The sequence below is a fragment of the Nesoenas mayeri genome (assembly GCF_963082525.1).
Source record: "Nesoenas mayeri genome assembly, chromosome: 7".
NCBI lineage: Eukaryota > Metazoa > Chordata > Aves > Columbiformes > Columbidae > Nesoenas > Nesoenas mayeri.
Window position 1 is genome coordinate 18,884,077 of NC_137551.1, and position 18,642 is coordinate 18,902,718.

Here is an 18,642-nt window from a genome sequence, read left to right on the forward strand (position 1 = left end):
CCTACTTGTAACTGTACACACCTGCAAGCACAATCACCATACAGAGCCTGATTTTTCTTTTTTAAGTACAGAAGAACAAGGTACTATCTTAAGACAAATACACAAACACAGGACACGCTGGAGAGGAAAAGAAAGTCAAATGTTAAATAGCCATAACTATTTCATGGCGCACAGTTGAAATACTGAATATAGTTCTGCATCTCTCTTTTTAACAAAAGAACAAAGGCTCTTCAGCTCCATTTATTCTGAATAACTACAGTCATGCCAACAGGTTAACTCAGAAATAATTAGCTACACATGGAATGCAATAAATTCTTCATATGAGGTGTTTAGAAGTTAAACTCAAGGATTTAAACAAACATGCTTTGGGAAATAATTTAATCCCTTCATACTAACATGTCATCTCAATTACAAGCCTCATCTTTTTTTTGTTTACAAAGATGCACAAGGGTCATTCCAGCCTCTTATTGGAGCAACCTTCAAGAATAAACTTTAAATATCTTACTAATTTGATTTTGAGCTGCAATAGAGACCAAGCACCAGTTTCACAAACCTGCCCATTTGCAGAGCACACACTTCAAAACATTTCTGACAGGTAAAAAATGTCAATGAAGGAGCAAAGAAAGACTAAACAACACAACAAGAGAAAGCAGACATTGCTCCTCTCTGCCAGCAACCAAAAAGGTTATACCAGTGCAGCGCAGTTGTTCAAAGAAAGTTGGGAAAGAAGGAAGAAGGAAATAAAAAAAAAAAACCCCACAGTTCCAGTCCCCTCAGCAGCAGAAGCAGATTGTGGAATCTGCACTACGCTATCACCTCCAGCTCTTGCCAATACAGCAAGGGACAAGTTCATTTGTATCTCTTTCGAGTCTGTTATGCCTGGCACATCATCTGTTTCTTCCTCTAGCAGCTGCAGAACATATTTTCAGCCCTTTCTCAAAAAGGTCTTAACTTGTCAAGAGCCCACTTTAGCATTATCTCTTATAATGCAACAGCTTGCGCATGAATCGAGTTGTGCCTCTGTTCAATCTTCAGTAATAGAATATGACAACACCCTAAGGTCTGTGAATTCATCTCTGACAGTGCCTGAATAAAGAATTGACCACCACTTCACTTAGCTTCTTGTTTCTGACCTACTTCATACTGAGTTGGGACTTCTGCCTTTTTGGAACTATACCAGATCACCTGCAAGTGACAAACCAACTTCCAAGAACATATCAAAACCTTGTTACATTTTCTGATGTAATAATATAACTACATTGTAATTGCAACATCTAAAATAACAGATTTGGTCTTTGCTTGTCTTTTATCCACATGATGCTTAGCCCTCCTTCAGGGCCTACAAGTTTGTTCCCACAATGACTCCAAGATGCCATTAGTCTGCTCTGGAGAGAAAAGGGACCAAATCAAACCTAAGCAAAGTCTACGTTTATTACTTCCTCCTTTTCAGGAAAGACAGGCCAGCCAGGCGTGGTGCTGGAGTTGCTCTTTACGTGAGAGAGCAGCTACAATGTATTAAGTATTGTCCAGGCACCGATGAGGAGCGAGTTGAGAGTCTATGGGTGAGGATTAAGAGGCAGGCTGGCAGGGGTGATACTGTGGTGGGTGTCTATTACAGGCCACCAGATCAGGGTGAGGAAATTGATGAGGCCTTCTACAGGCAGCCAAGAGCAGCCTCACAGTCACAGGCCCTGGTTACCATGGGGGATTTTAACTACCCTGATGTTTGCTGGAAGGACTGCTCAGCCAGCCAGCCGCAGTCCAGGAGGTTCCTCTAGTGTACTGACGATAACTTTCTGTTGCAAATGGTGGAGTAGCCGACTAGGAGAGCAGTACTGCTGGACCTCATCCTCACTAACAAGGAGAGTCTGGTTGAAGCAGTAAAGGTTGAGGGCTGCCTGGGTTGCAGAGACCATGAAATGGTGGAGTTCAGGAGCTCGTGTGGCTGGAGCAGAATAGCAAGCAGAATTACAACCCTGGGCTTCAGAAGGGCAAACTTTGGCCTTTTCAAACAATTGCATGGGGAAATCCCATGGGCAAGGCTGCTTGAAGGTAAAGGGGCCCAAGATAGCTGGGTGGCATTCAGGGACTGCTTCTACCAAGCTCAAGATCAGAGCATCCTGACACGTAGGAAGTCATGGAAGGGAGCCAGGAGACCTGCATGGTTAAACAGGGAACTGCTGGGTAAGCTCAAGTGGAAGAGGAGAGTTTATAGTTCATGGAAGGAGGGGCAGGCCACTTGGGAAGAATATAAGGCTGTTGTCAGAGGATGTAGGGAGGCAACTAGGAAAGCTAAGGCCTCCTTAGAATTAAACCTGGTGAGAGGGGTCAAGGACAACAGAAAGAGGTTTTTCAAATACATGGCAGACAAAACCAACACCAGAGACAATGTAGGCCCCCTGATGAATGGGGTGGGTGCCCTGGTGACAGAAGATACAGAAAAGGCAGAGGTACTGAATACCTTCTTTGTCTCTGTTTACTCTGCCGGAGGCTGTCTTGAGGAGCCCGGTACTGCTGAGGCACCAGAGGAAGTCAGGACAACGGAGAGGTTTGCCTCGGTTGATGAGGACTGGGTTAGGGAGCAGTTAAGCAGTCTGGACATCCATAAATCCATGGGTCCAGATGGGATGCACTCGCGGGTGCTGAGGGAGCTGGCGGAGGTCATTGCTGGATCACTCTCCATCATCTCTGCCAAATCTTGGGAAATGGGAGAGGTGCCTGAGGACTGGAGGAAAGCAAATATCACTCCAGTCTTCAAAAAGGTCAAGAAGGAGGACCTGGGTAACTACAGACCGGTCAGCCTCACCTCCATCCCTGGGAAGCTGATGGAGCAACTTATTCTTGGTGCCATCTCAAGGCATATCAAGGACAAGAGGGTCATTAGGGGCAGTCAACATGGCTTCACCACGGGCAAGTCGTACTTGACCAGCCTCATAGCCTTTTATGAAGACATAACAAGGTGGATACATGATGGCAGAGCGGTGGATGTGGTCTACCTTGACTTCAGTAAAGCATGTGACACAGTCTCCCACAGCATCCTTGCTGCTAAACTGAAGAAGTGTGGTTTGGATGATCAGGTAGTGAGGTGGTACCCCATAGGGCACTTGTGATGTGCAAAACAACTTAAGCCATCTTTGCATAATCACAGAAATTAGCATGGTAACCTTAAACTATTTATTCTATAAAACAATTAAGGCTAGATAAAGTCAGTATAGGAAAGGCTGCAGAAACGAATATGAGACTGTCAGGTTGTTGATATTCTTTCTCAAACCATGAAAACATTTTGCAGAAAATGATGGAGGCACTGAGAGGATTACAACTACCAAATATTATGTGATGATTCAGCAAAATGAATTCAAATCAAAATTGTTCTTTCAAGAAATATTCAATTTTACTCCCTTTCTCAAGTTAAAGTCTGGAATGAGGTTTTCCACAACACAGTTCCTCCAACGCCAGCACGTCTTTTGGGGGGAAAAGGACCAACATAACCTGTCATTGGCAGAGCAAAACTGTAGAGGCAGGATGGGAAATAAGAGGCAGGAAGTGAGACTCAACCAGCGAGTGATATCCCAGACTTCAGTCCCCAGCGTCTTACAGATATTCTGCCTATCAAGCACTGTGATAATTCTCAATGTTCGCAGCTCACATCCACAGTGTATTAAACCATGGATTTCAGCCTCATGCTCTGTTTCAGATAAAGTGGTTTATTTCCAGTAACATCTCTTCATTCCTCTCTGAATTGTAGGCCTCACGAAAACGTGGCTAGAACTGTCCCAGCAGCAGAGTCTGAACTCCTGCACAAGCAGTTCTTTTACTGTTACACTTCCCAGATGCACAAGGTTGCTCAGGTACACCACGTCCTGCTTCTGTGACATTTATTTCACCTCTCTGAAACGGAATCAAGCAAACTGCAAAAAGGAATCAGTGCTCATCTGCACACAACTTTGCATTCAAAGCAGTATTTTGCATGCGCCAAAATGTTTTCTACAGCGTTTCTCTAACTGACAATTTACATGTACAATACAAATTTCAAGATTTTATGTATCAACTTTAAACAAGCTTTACAAGCTCATGGCTTTAACATACTTTATCAGGCTAAAAGTCAAAGAAAAATGCTTTTCTCAATCACTATAAATTAAGAAACTTTGCTACACAGCACAGGCTGGGTTTTGTTTATTTTTCAATGTTTGTCATGTTATTTCCATGCTTACAGAGCACTGATAATTAAATTGAAGCAATATTAGAATGAGAATACAACCAAAAAGCAGGTACATTACACACTCCAAAGCATGAACATAAGTTAAAGAATCAGCAGACAAGTTTTCAGTTAGTTTCTGATAAATTGTTCTGTTGTGCTCTGAAGTTATGCTGCTGCACTGTTTTTTGATAATGGAGATTTTAAATGCTGTGTCAAATCCTAGATTATCTTCACTTACTATTGATTTTAAATACTCTAGTCTTTATCTTGTACTTATACTATTCTTCCCCTAAAGAAATGCAGACAGCATTTTTAAAGATTAATTCACTTAGCTGTTGATACAGTGAAGTTATCCATACCTAAAATCTCCAAAAACACTAGTACTTATAGTCCTAGAACTTCATGCAGAGTCCTTTGACAATTACCTTTTATAATATTTGGTTATGCTGTCCTACCATTATAAAATAAAGGATATATATATGAAACATGAAAAGCCAGTTTATAGTAATACAAAAATACATATTATAGCACACATGTATTATTTTACAAATATTGTATACTATTACGTACTATAGAAGTAAAGGAATTAAAAAATTAACCTGCTAACAGAGCATTAAACACTTAAGTCAGTACTTCCAAATGTTTGGCATGCTCAACACAGATAAGGCTCTGTACATCGGCAGTTAAAAGTAAACTGTGCACAGTATAACAACACATCTCCACCCAGATACCACCAAGTGCTCATACACAAGAAGTTGCACACTAAAGCATTAACGAGGAAACAGCAGCACATACTACTATGTATTCCTACCAATAGGACTCAAATCTTAAAGTTACTGAAATTTAGATTTTGAAGTCATCATGCCCTACTGTTTTCCCTCCAGTTCCCCAAAAAAGAGCAGAGCCTCCAAAATAAGTGTAATAAAGCACTTTGGTTATAGAAAGATTAATCTTCCAACTGCAGTCAAATTCAAAACTTAAATTCATTAAAACGCAGTATTTAAGGAACATTTCCTTCAGGTTCTTAATCTCAAAATAAGTGCACTACTACAAAATCGTGTTCATGTTTCATTCATGATATTAATGCTTTCACTCCAGTCTCCTGTATTAAAGTATCAAAATATCCAAGCACAGAGACAGCCTTCCAAAAAAAGGTAGCTGTCCTCCTACATCAACTATTCCTAACTTATCACATGATGTTACTAAACTGGACACCACATGAACAAGAATACTAAGCAAAGAGACAGAGTTATAACATAATCTCAAACAGCTGAGCAATTTAGAAGGAAAAAAAAGACAAGCCTTCAAAAGGCATTTGTGATTTCCACTGGTATTTGTTAAAATAATCATTCAGAAGACCTAAATCCCATCAGAATTCACTTTTGAATGGAGAGCTCAAAAATAAAAGATTCAATAGCAGCTTTATGAAATCTTTTTTCCCCTAGAAGACTAACAATATTGAATTAATAATTTGGAATCACTCAAGTCAAACAGCCTTTAAAATAAACACATTGCTATGCTGACAGCCATCTCACCTCAGCAGAAACCTAACCGTAAAATACAGGTTCAGCAACAAAACGGGAAACCTAAGCTAGTTGAAAGTACTCAATGTTAGCTTAACTCTTCTGTCATTAACTGCATCACTGAGAAATCCCATTAGCTTTTAAGATATGAAGACAATCCTAAACAGTTTTCAGGTCTCATAAACACATAGAGTCAGGCAACTAAAGTGTTGCTTATACAAAACCTCTGAATGCTATTTATCTGTTTTATTAAAATCACATATTAAGCTAACCATACCACACCTAGAGCGAGCTGTGTTAAGAAACTGAACAAGTGTTCACCAGCCAGGCTGCTCAAGAGCACCCAAGTTCTGACAGACAGACACTGTGTTTAATCACAGCCACACTCCAATCCACTCAGTTTGTGAGAAAACAGGGATGGTTTTCAGCAAAGTCTCATTCCAAAAATCACATCCTGGTTCATGGCACAGACTCCCACCCTCCCGCACCAAAAACTACGGGAGACAACATTCCAAAGCAAGAGCAGAAACTGACAGAGAACCAGTACTTAATTCCCAGAGACTCTTTTTGGGTGATATAGCAAGAACTTTAGCAAAACTGTCCTCATAACAATAGGTGAGTACTCAAGTCAGCAATATTTTACACAGCCATTTTCCATCGGGGTCCACGTCAGCGTTCCAAGCCCGAGAGCCCCCGCTGCTCTCACAGCTCATCCCAGCCCCACACTGCTCCCCTACAGCCCCGCCAGGGCAGCTGTCACACGGCAGCGCGTCCCCGCAGGGCTGTCACAGCGCAGGACGCGCAGCCCCGCGCTCCGGCTCGGACTTTTGCCGGGAGCCAAAGCAACCCCCTCCCGGAAGCGGTATCCGCTCCGGCGGCGGGCCCGGCCCGCAGCGCGGCAGCGGCTCCGAGCGCGGCCCGCGCAGCTGCCGGTTCATCCGCACCGCGAAACGCCGGGAGCCGCGGCGGGGCCCTCAGCGCTGCAGCACCGGGGCTGACACACGGGCGCCCGAACCGCACCAGACAACTCCGGCAGCGCTTCCCGGGCATCCCGCCCGTGCGGAGTCGGAGAGCGAGACCGATCCCGCGCGAACTCGGCCCGCGCGGTCATGACAACGGCAGGGAGCAGAGGAGCCCTTGGGCGGGAGCCACCCGCCTGCCGCCAGGGCCGCCGCCCGCCGCACCCGCTCCCCGCCAAGGCCGCGGCCCGTCGCGCCCCGCTACGCCCACGCCAGCCCGCCGGGTCGCGCTCCCCGGGCCGCTACGGCCGCCGCCGCCCCTCGGTGGCAGCGGGTCTCGCGGCGGGGGGGAGGCCGGGGCTGCGGCCCGAGCGCCGCGCCGCCCCCAGGGGAGGCCGCGACCCGCCTCACCGTGTGCTCGTGCTCGTCGGCGCGGGCGCGCAGCGGCAGGCACAGCAGGAGCAGCAGCGCGGCGGCCCCACAGAGCTGCCGCCCGGGCGCCGCCATCTCGGGCCTCGGCGTCCCCGCGCTCGCAGCAGGCCCCGCCGCGGAGCCGGCCCGCGCCCCGCCGCCAACGCCGACCTGCGACGCCACTTCCGCTCCGCCCAGCCACGTCACCCGGTCGCACGCCGGAAGCGCGGCGCCTACGGCAGCCGGCAGCAGCCAAGCCGGGCGCTGCGCGGGCCCCGGCCGCCACCCCGGGAGCGGGAACTCGGCTCCGGTTCCCGCCCCGCCCGCCGCGAACCGCGGGTGCGGGACCCGAAACGCCCGCACAGCGCGGGCGCCGGAGACACTGCCGCCTTCAGCATGAGCGCGTTGAAGCGCAGCTATTTTTTAATTAACGGAATTGCTTTGTAATTGATATCAAATCATAACACATCGATCAGTGAAATAAGCAGAAATGATCTGAGAACGGCGCGGCGCGGGGCTGCGTGCGAGTACCCTCAGGAACCGGCGGTCCCGTGTCCCGGAGCACTCGCAGGGGCGGAGGAAACTGAGAAGCGCTGAGGGAGCGGCCCGAGCGGCAGCGGCACCGGACCAGACGCGGGTCCGTTTCTGCCGGTGCTGTCCGACACCGGCGGGCGAGCGCGGAACTGCCGCAAGCCACAAGTCCAGAGTAAGAAAAACCCAAACCTAACAGAACCCCAAACCAAAAAGCACACGGTGTTAAGCATTTGTTCATCAGAGAAGTTTTAAACCGAACAATTAATTTTCAGAGGCTACTGGGTATAACATTAAAAAAGGGGGGAGATGAAGTAACTACACAATCTTCACAAATATCGCACTAGCCAACAAGTAAGCAGACAGGGAAGGACAGGAGCTGAATGCAGGAGCTGCTCCAGGCTGTTGTGGGCCATCCATGCTTTGTAGGAACGAAGCAAAAACAGATTTCCCAGCTTACCACTGCCTACCATGCCTATACTACAAGCTTTTCCCATTGTGGTCTTACACATTCAATCTACCTTCCTTGAACATAGTTTAGCAAGCTACATTTATGTGAAGCTTTTTCCAGGTAGTATGTCCACAATCTCACACGTATTTCAGTAGAAGGGAGCTCCCTGTAGAGATGTGTCAAAACTCATTCAAAGCCCCTGTTTATATTTAAAACCAACACTAGACCACTTTGATAACAGCACATGTTTCTTTCTAGTTGTTGCATCTCAGTCCAGAAGAGAGGAGCTTGCCCTTGGGAGACACAGGCTTCAGCATCTTCAGTTTATTCAGTGCTTAAGGCTCTCAGTCAACACCAGGGCCAGCCAGAGCCATCTGCTGCAGCGAGTTCTGTGCCACACACTGTGCAAAGAGCAAACACTGTCCCCAGGCCAGCCAGCTGTCACCTGGGCTTGGCGGATTGGCCGATGCCCCTGCAGGTAGCCAGGCCCTTCACTTTTTACCAACAATTTTATTATCTGTTCAGTTCAAGAGCTCTAATATTCAACAGAAACACACTTCATTCCCACTCTCCCACCCAAGCATATTCTTAAGCCACCAACAATCCAGCCGCAGGCAGTTTTCTTCTCCGATCTCTTCCGAGCTTCTGTTTCAGCTCGCTTCTCATCTTGGGTGGAAGCAATATGTACCTCATGCTCACCAGCACAACTGGAGCTTGCACATACAATGAGCCATAAGAGGATTAAAGCAACTACACAAAACTAAACCAAGGCGGAACACATGTTTTGGCAGCTAAGAGAAAGGCCTGCCTGCACCCCCAACTGTTTACCTGCATTTAACAGTGAAGCCACTTTAGTGCTGCTCCTTTTCTCCTTGATAGGGTGACAGTTTTGCTGTGAGCACTGACTAGTGAGATCCAAAAGTAATCCAGAAGTTACAAAGAGAGAGAAGGAAGTGTCTAGACTGCAGGTACATCTTTGATTTCCCCCACTTATGCAGTGCAGAAGTGCCTTGAAGCGGCATTTATAATAGGACTCAGCCCTACCTGTCCCAGCTCACCTCTCCTCCAAACCAGAGAACCATCAGCATGTTTTTTCTTGTATGATAGGTCAGATCAGACTGAGGAAGGGCCTAAGCTTCAAACATGAGAGGGACGGAAAGGTTACTTATGAGCTACTTTTCAGCAATTCAGTTATAAACCATCTCACTGCAGTACTAGCAACAAAAATCCAGTTCACAGCTATGTTATTAGGATTGTGCAACGGCAAATGCTCAGATACAGTTCAGATAAAACACCTCTCATAGAAGACATTTGGCTATTGAACATAGGGGGTGCAGAATAAAAATTAGCTGGGGAAGATGAATCCCTGGGCTGCTTCAGTCCCACAGCTTTGAAAGGAAATCTGCATCACACACTTTCATATTTTACTCTTCCTTTCTTGTCTTGTTACAGTTTTCCCCCCATTCTACATTTCTACCTCATGTTGTGCCTGGCAGCTGTGGAAGCAGATGCATTCCTCTTATCACATCAGAGCTCCAAGCTCTGGAGCACAGCTGCAGCCAACACTAAGGAGACAAGGAATTCTAGAGCAAAACCAGGGAGCTGTGTGCAAACCAAAGCATGTGTAGCAGCTGAAGACAATCAAGCTGTTGAATTTCCTCTTTTAGTTTATTTCTTTTGTCCCTGTTTTCTTCACTTATACATGCTACCATTTTACTCATTTCAGCACCAAAACCTCCTTCCCTGCTTCCACTTTGACCAAACAATGCTGGGAACTTTGTTCTGTTCCAAGAAGAGCACAGGAAGGCAGCTCCCACCTCACCATTCCCCTGGCTGCTGTGAACAAAGAGCAAACTGAGAGCCTGCAGGATCAGTTACTGGAGAAGGCACTGAGGTCCTTTAAAAACAAACAAAAAAAAACCCAACCAACCAACACAACTACCAGTCGCCTCTGTAGCTGCAAGCACACCACATCCATCCCCCTGTCATCAAAAGGAGCAGCTATATGAACTGCACTTGGAGATATACCCTGAGCTTAATGTGTACATGGTATTTAGCATATGCCCCTACCCCAGAGAGCAGCAGGGGCTACTCCACCTTCATTCAGTGCTGGCTGAGTCACGGCTGCCATCTGTCACTCCTGCAGCTCTGCACATTGGTTTTGACACCCTGCGAGAGGGAGGAGCTACAACTCTGTTGCCTGCTCCCTTACAGATTAAGGGGAGCTTATATGATCAGATAGAAGGTTTACATGGTCCCTCAGGTACAGGTAGGACATCTAATGCAGATGCATCTGTGTTTCTCTCAGGGCTGGAAGAGGGGGAATGGCTTGGAAACCTAGTAGGTAATGATGCTTAATTTTGTGTCCTGAATATTATCTTGCAGAATTCCCATCTGTATCACTAATGGAAAAACAGAGCCTTACACTTGTCCCCCAAGGGTAAGGATATGCACAAAAGTTTGCAAGACCGGCAAAAAAAAAAAACAAACAAAAACAAACCAACCCCCCAAAAACCCACCCACAACCCCCATAACAAACAAAACACCTCACTTCCATCATTCAAGTCCCTTGAGATAAGTAATCAAAGTTAATTCCTGCTTTGCATGCTTTCTACGTTTGGAACACAGAGAGCCAAATCAGGAATCTCTCCCTAAGTTTGTACGCCCTCAGGCAGAAAAAAGGCTGGACACAGCTGTTGCAGATTCACATCGCTAGGAAGGAAGAGGAGAGCAAGCAGAGTCCAGCCCCCTGTCTCCACTGCAGTGGGCTAATTAAATACATGGGTGTCATTTGAGGCGTGTGCATTTATAATTGGTGACTCGCTATACTATTCCAGAGCTTGAAGTGCAACACCTTCATATCGCTTCTACAATGAACGTAAGAGATAGAGAACACAGTATTGCCACCAATTCCTTTCTCTAATTTGAGAAGTCAGTCAAGAGATTTCAAGTAACAACATACCTATTCCCTCCCAAAAAAGGGTTTTAAGTATAGTTGTTCTGTGCTACAGCAGGTCCCTTACCAGCTGCCTTGGGAATTCCCATGGTGAATGCAGCACACACAACACCTTGTTAAAGTCTGTCCTCTTCAGGGAGGGAAGTTGAAAGGGAAAGGCATTTTCAAGGCTGTATGCAAAATACATTCTTGAATAAAGACAACTTCTTATCCTCCCATGGTTTAATGATTGCTGGAAGGAGATTCTATACCTTCTGAAAAGCCAGTATGTCTGTACCCAAAATGTCACACCAAACAGCAGTACATTCACCTGTTCCTGCTGTAATGAGTGTTCTTGAAACAAAATCTTTGAACAACTTATTTTCTTTACTTTTTCAAGCCCTTGCACATTGTATCAAGGGTTTTGGTAACAATGCTTATCAGGATTTAGTTTCTAAAAGGACATATGTTCTTCGTTGGTCAGAAGGAAACTTCATGTTGGTGCAGGGCTGCCAAGACACATGTCAGCGTTCTCCTTCCTAATCATGATACTTTTTCTTGAAGTCCCAAGCACCTTCCAAGCAAAAAAAAAAATATAGAAGGCCAAGAAGTTTCAGTGAAAATCATGGGAAAAGTTACTAGACCTTTTGGAGGAAGAAATGGAAGAAAACATCTGGCTTCCACTTATAAATAATTTAAGACAACCCAAAAAATCTGTACAAACACACATACAAACAGAAAAAAATCTCATATTCCACAGATGTTGAGAGATTCAGCGGCCTCTTGGTGGCACAGGTGGAGGATAAAAGCCTTCAGAACTTACAGGCCTGTAAAAAGACAGAATACAATCCATTTTAAAAAACAGTAGAGAATAGGGTTCTGGAGCAACATGTTGCATGCAGTAACATGATATGTACGAATACTGTACAAGCAATAGTCATACAAGAACTAAAACAGGCTATCAGTGATTCAGCAACAGAGCAGGTGCCAAGGTGCCAGAGCCCTGTTCCTGACCAAGTTCATTCTTCTGCTCTCCAGCTCCAGTAATTCTACTATTACTAGACAGACACACTCTAATACTTGGAGTGAAATTTTGATAGTTTAGTAGCTTTCTCTTGAAAATTAGACGAAGAGCAACAGGAAGAGATCAAAAGATTCAAAATATTTTTTTAAACTAACTACAGATATTCCAGCAATATTCTTGCCAGAGCAAATCCAACATACAGAACTTAACTGCACCACACATCAGTAATTACTATTTTAACAGCTGGAGAATTTTATGAGCATCTCTAATTAGATAAGCATCTGGGGCCTGGACTTCATAGATTTGCATTAGTTGGACTAAAGGAATGTTTATAAGTTACTTAAGTTTGTGGTGGTCTGATCAAATCAAGGCAAAACCCCTCAGCACCTTTTATAAAACCAGTGCAGTTCTTTCTTTGAGGCTCACCAAATATGTAAACTAGTCCGATCTGGAGAGATGTGAAACTTGTAAAAAGAAAAAGAAGTCCAAGGGAATGCCAAAAGGGAATTCCCTCTGCCCTACACTTTGTATGTTGCAAGAGGATCTTCTCAGGAGGATTGGGTACTACATCTCCGCCAAAGGCAGGATGCTACTCCACCAGCATCAGTCTTACGTCAAGTGTCGTGTACTTCAATAGTGCTGCCCTTGCAGTGCGTGATCCGCAGTAGGAGCATTGCAATAGGTGTGTCACCAACTAGGAAACCAATTCCACCAATTATTACAGATGAGAAGCAAGGATCTTACAATTCCTAACAGAGTGTGCTTATAGATAACATTCTGGTAATTTTGTTGAAAGACACGTTTGCTTCCTGCCTTGCTTTCTGCCAAAGGCTTCCATATTGATTCACTGAAAGCCCATATTTAGACTGCATTTTGGCTTTACCTGCTTGCACCTCGAGGAGGCACCCTGGGAGGCCTTTCGGAGAAAGGCAGCCTCTCTGCTTGTTGGGCAACTGGGCTGCGGCTTCTAATTGTTTCTGCGACTTCATTGTCCTACAAAATGAAGAAGAGGTTACAGATCAGCAGAATTTGGTTCGTTAGCTTCACAACAGAAGTAGCTACATTTTGCCACTTCTGCAAATGCAGTGCTACACCTGAACTCATTTTCTTCTGCATGAAAACAAAGCCACGTGCTTAAGAACAGTGGACCAGCACATAGCAGAGGTGAGAGCTTACCTCGCTGTCCCCTTCCATCCCGCTGCTGACACTCAATATGCTCCGAGTGCTGGAGCGGTTACTTGTACTACCTGGAGTGGGTGAGCAAATGAAAACAAACTGGTTATTAAATCTTGGCAATTTAACTGCAGTTCACTAACTCAGGATTACTTCTAACCTCATGCTTACCTCTTGCATACATCATTTAGTGCTTCTTTAGAATAATTTATTTCTATGGTTATTTTTCACATGTTCAGGATCCAAACAATGGCATGTCATGCAACAAAGACCACAGGGCTAAACCATTCAGCTCTGCTTGCTGTCTAGCAGATTTCTGCCCTATCTAGGTCCAGGCTTCTGATTAAATACTCACAACCATAATCCAACTGAAAGGATCAAGTGTCAATACCAATGGGCAAGTAAGGTAAATATTTTCACCAGTGTTACACACCCAACATTTATGTATAGTTAAATTATCAAACCCTATGTCCTTAACAGCTGCATGGAGGTAGATGGCTCTGAGCATGGCCACACATTCTTTCCTGGAATAAGTGACTGCTTGAGAGGTTGTTGTTCCCAATCGCTGTTCACCACCTCCTCTCACAATAATCCTTATTCATCACAGGAAAGTTTCCTGGTCTACTTCAGAACTAAAAATGACAAGTTTGCTCAAACAACCTTCAGCAACCATTTATGCAAACCCACTTAACTTGCAAGGACTCAGAGTAGGGAATATTTTCTTAATCAGCCACACCATCTCTGAAGGGGATACTAACTCACAAACACATCCTACACTGTTATGAGTGGTTTCAGTCATAAATACATAATATTTTGTAAGGCTGTGCAATACTCGGACACTAATGTTCAGGAAATTATACACTGAAATGGAGGTTAGAGAGGTTCTCTCATAAGATGCAGTCCCTCCCTCGCCTTGGTGAGGTAACTCTCATTATCAGCTGGTACAAACAGCAGCACTTGAGAGTGCTAAATATGGTGTTATGGTCTGTTCTCACAATCATGCGTTGGCTAAGAGAGCCAAGCTGCACACAGTGAACTCTGCAGGCTTGGTAGCATTTCTCTCACAACTGCTTATATCCAAATCAGCTGGCTCTGGCACCTGCTCTGGATGTATCAGCTGCATCTTGTCAAGAGCCACAAACGTAGTAACCTCACTAGGACTCAGTTTTCCTTTCAGAAGACCAAAATGATCTTAATCATTTCTGCAATAATTTCTCAGTCTTCAGTAAGAGCAAGAATACAGGGAATTAATTTGCACAAATTAAACCTAGTGAGAACCAAAGATAAAAATGTGCAGACTGCCCAAGTCACTAAAGAGGTCCCATAGCTACTGATGAAAAACACTGCTCTTTACCCACAACATGTAGAGACTGGTTCCCAGCCTGCAATATAACTACGTCCTTCAGACCAGAAGAGCATGCTGCCTGCTGAGAGTCACAGCAAGGGAGCGTCCTTTTTTTTTTGTAAGAGAGCAGCTGCCATGTACTTTTAAGAACTGAAGATGGGTGATAGGCCTTCTCTGAGAAGGCTCAAGGGAATCTTTTACTCAGCTTTCAAGTTCTCCTCCTGCAGAGATGCAGACATAGGTGCCCAGACCACTTGATGTACCTGTTATTGCTTTTACAGTTTTGAGAACAGACAGCCTGAGGCATGCAGGGTTTGGGGTGGCTGTGTCAGTACTGGGATTCAGGAAGAGAAGTCCTGTCCCCTGACCTGACTGCAGAGTAAGGCTGGGGAAGTGTTTTCCATCCGTAGAGGGGATAACACTCAGGGTTTGCTTACTTGTTGTGCTGGATGTGCTTTCTGTTTTCCAGTCTCCTCGCTTTAACTCCTTTTTTGGTGGGAAAACGTTTTTCCGGGGGGCGTATTCATATATTCCACATTCTGGTTTCCTCAAAGTATTATGAGAATGTCGAATGGGTACTGTAATTTCCAAATCTGTAAGGGAAAATGAACAGCTCAGAAGGGTCTATGCAAGCATAGCCTCTGAGAGACAGCTTTGCACCAGAGAATAAAGTTAAAAACAATCACATAAGGGCAATCATAACTGTATATGAATGAATCCAGATTCACTCCCCAGATGTGGGCATCCTTTCCTCGGTCTGGGAAACTGAGAAGTAAAGCAACTTCCATATGTTTGAGCCAACAGGCACATGGATGTGAATATTAAAATACCATGTAACTACAACACACATGGAGAAATTTCTGCCTTGAAGAGCCTATTAGCATTGTTAGCTGCTTCATGTCAGAGACCATTACCTGCACTTTTGTCTTTCTTTTGCTTCTCCATTTGCCTCCTGGTTATGCTGTCTCGTAGCCGTTTCAGATTTTCCTAGAAACATCACAAGATATTAGTTTCAGAGTTTTGGATAAAGTAGGATGAGCAGCTTTCTGACAACACCAATATTATATTCCAGCTAACTTTGCAACCAGCTGTAACAAGGCCTGCTAGACCTGGCTGAAGTCCAACAATGTCAACAGGTTGTAACCTATTCCCTTCAGAAATCCATGTGTGCCTTTCAGAAGCCAAGTTTTTTTCAGACATTAATTGTGTATGTTAAGGTCAAGTTCACAGACCTACTAGCACTTGCAGATAAGCAGCACAGGGTTTAGAACTCCCTCTATTTTCTGTTTCCACTGTGACACCAGCACAGAAACAAGAGCCATGATCAAGTAACTACACAGTCCTTTCTGTACTAATGAACAGATAATTCTGACTGCAGGAATGAAAGAGGCTGCCACACATTCCCAAGTGTGAGGAACAATTCAGAAAGAATTCAGAATGTCCCCATTGAAGCAAGAAGGTACACCTGGAAATGTAACTGCGTGCAAAGTTTCTTCACTATCACATGGCTGTATATTGCACCTTACAGTAAGGAAAGGTGGGGGAAAACAAACAGACAACTTCTCCAGCATGGAAATATGTACATATGTTAGAGGACAAAACCTTTGTATAGGTGGAAAAATAGATGAAGCAATTGCTGTAACATGAGGCAAGATCTGGAGCAGAAACTTTGAAATCTGCTCACAGGATGAGGCACAGAGCATGTGACTTCATCTCTGCTACAGACTTCTACTAAAGTAGTTCTACGTTCTTCATTGACAGAAGAAGAGATTCCTCTGACGGTTTCTGGGTAGAGAGGACACTTCCAAGTGAGAACCAGGAAGAAAAAATCTTGGTTTTCTCTGACAGTTCCCAAAACAGCGTCACACTCCGGAGATCAGCACCTCAAGTGTGAGAGCAGACTGCTGCAGCATGAACAAAAGGCTCCAAAAGAAGCAGGCAGCAGTTTTAAAGAGGGAGCCCCACTCTAATTTGGGAATGGAAATTTTAAACTTTGACTGGTAGTTCCACCAGTCGTTATGCTGCTGCTGCCAACATAACGACTCCATTCAGCTAAGCTGCCCAGACACCGTGTTTTCACTAATGACTGTTGCTAGACTTCGCCCAGCTGCAAGGAACAGGTAGTCCCGGAGCCATCAAACACCCAGGGAGGAATCAGACCATCTACAAGACAGGACTTAAGAGCCAATATACCATCTGGGACTGAGTCTTCACTGATTTGAAATGGATGAGAACTGACAAGCTAAATGTTCATCACAGAAGCCCCCTGCCAGCAGGTAGGTGCTAGGTGACCTCTAGAAAGGTAATTTAGCCAACTGGATTTGACTCAGTTCCTAGTGTACAGATCTCCAGAAACTAACAAAACCACTGCAAGACAAACATCTGTAAAACAGCAACCTGCTTGCTGCCAGATGGAAATGACCCCACCATGTCAGAAGAGAACTCCACTAGCAGGGAGACTGGGTTAGCAACCTTCCTGCTGCAACCAGGAAAGAAATGTACCCACACTGAACAGCTTGTGATATATACTCAGAGAGAAAACTGTATTTCTTAAACCGTGGAATAAGCCTGTACCTGCTGGAACCGGAATGATTCTGATCTCTTTTTCTGGTTTAGTTGCCATTCCTTAAAATGAAGTACTGCTTCATCAACAGTGAGTATGCCCATTTTCACTTGCTCCTGTAATGTAATCAGCTGCCGTTGACCTGGCGTTTTCATTCCAGCAAATGGATCATAGATGCTTGATTGAGACAGGTCCCTTACAGGCCTGACTATTGTCTCTGAAGAGAGAAGAACACAAAAAATATTATTGAACTTGTGGCATCTGCCCTCCTCACTGAACAAAAAGAAACACAAGCACCCTTGATTTAGCAGAGATTAAAAAATAATTTAAAAAAATAATCAATATTACAGACTGAATGTTTCCTTAGCCAGAAGAGTATTTTGTCCTTATGCCATCTGATTATTTGTCAGAGCTAAATGCCCAGTTGAGAGGTAGCCTTGTATGCAAATATGTCCCAGGGATAATCTCTGTTCTTAAAAACATAACTTAAGTGAACAGCAACTCCTTAAAGTGCTCTTCTTCCACACTTCAAAAATCTCTCTCTCCTCAGCAATCCACAGAACAGAGCTTTCACCTTGGCAGCCACAAAGCCAGGCTCTTCCTAGGTAATCTGTGCAGTGCAACTCCAGGAACAGAAAGCTGAAAACCCATCCTGCTGATGCTAGCTCTCTCTAACTCATTTGCAACAAAGAGGAGTTCCCAACATGAAATAAAAGCTCAGGTGTGGTTCCTGGCACTCTGATAGTACACAGGATAAGAGGTGAAAGAACAAGAGCACGGTTTTGGAAGTGCAGAGATCAATGGCAAGCAGTTCACTACACATTAAACGCCAGGAAATTTTGGTCAACAGGCAGTGGCTACATCCAGAAGATCAAAAGTGCAACATTGACTCCATGAAGTAATATGAGTTGCAATAAAATAAAAGGATTTTGATGATCATCATGATCCTGACTGAGGATAAACTCCAAGACAGCAGATATGTAGAGTATGTGATAAGGGTACTCCTCTCACACTCTGCTGTTATAAAAAGTTTCAATGTCACATAAGGTCAGTAAGGTTCAGTCATTCATACAGGACCATTATCCCACGAGCCTTGTAAAACAGACTGTTCTGTCACATTTCACACAAATGAAGCTACCTCAGTAGGTTAGCCTTTGGATTCCTGGAAAGATTTTCAGGTTGAACTTCTGACTTACCTCTCTTAACTCTTCCTCTAGGGACATAGAGGTTCTCAGGTCTTTGAGCTTTCTGTGCAAAAACTGTAAAACAAGCACTCTTTAGATATCAAAATGCATCTCATGAAGACAGAAATAGCAAGGATGAACATGGGAAGCATAGACAATATTGTACTGCATTACAGCATATGACCAAGATTTCCAAAACTGCCTAGCAAACTAAGTGGCACCATTTTCTTCAATTTCAATTAAACCCCATCTCAGAGGGGAGGTATAGAATCATGTCCTATACAAATGCTATTATATCAATGATATCATTACAGAGCAGCAATGTCTCAATTTACTATCTTATAA

General features: G+C 44.5%; 2 protein-coding genes across 4 annotated transcripts in view; both read right to left on the reverse strand.

Moving 5' to 3' along the window:
- The window catches only part of TM9SF3 (transmembrane 9 superfamily member 3), a 47,556-nt gene extending 40,285 nt beyond the window's left edge, over positions 1 to 7,271 (reverse strand). For all 3 annotated transcript variants that reach the window (XM_080347597.1, XM_080347598.1, XM_080347596.1), the window contains exon 1: positions 7,092 to 7,271. In XM_080347597.1, the coding sequence (XP_080203723.1) occupies positions 7,092 to 7,187 (96 nt within the window). In that variant the 5' untranslated portion in view covers positions 7,188 to 7,271. The remainder of the gene's footprint in view (positions 1 to 7,091) is intronic.
- A 4,170-nt stretch (positions 7,272 to 11,441) lies between these two features.
- The window catches only part of PIK3AP1 (phosphoinositide-3-kinase adaptor protein 1), a 43,837-nt gene continuing 36,636 nt past the window's right edge, over positions 11,442 to 18,642 (reverse strand). Inside the window, exons 11-17 of the mRNA XM_080348115.1 lie at positions 18,310 to 18,372; positions 17,125 to 17,330; positions 15,465 to 15,537; positions 14,988 to 15,143; positions 13,209 to 13,279; positions 12,916 to 13,025; positions 11,442 to 11,835 (exon numbers count right to left, since the gene is read on the reverse strand). Of these exons, the coding sequence (XP_080204241.1) occupies positions 11,781 to 11,835; positions 12,916 to 13,025; positions 13,209 to 13,279; positions 14,988 to 15,143; positions 15,465 to 15,537; positions 17,125 to 17,330; positions 18,310 to 18,372 (734 nt within the window). The 3' untranslated portion in view covers positions 11,442 to 11,780. The remainder of the gene's footprint in view (positions 11,836 to 12,915; positions 13,026 to 13,208; positions 13,280 to 14,987; positions 15,144 to 15,464; positions 15,538 to 17,124; positions 17,331 to 18,309; positions 18,373 to 18,642) is intronic.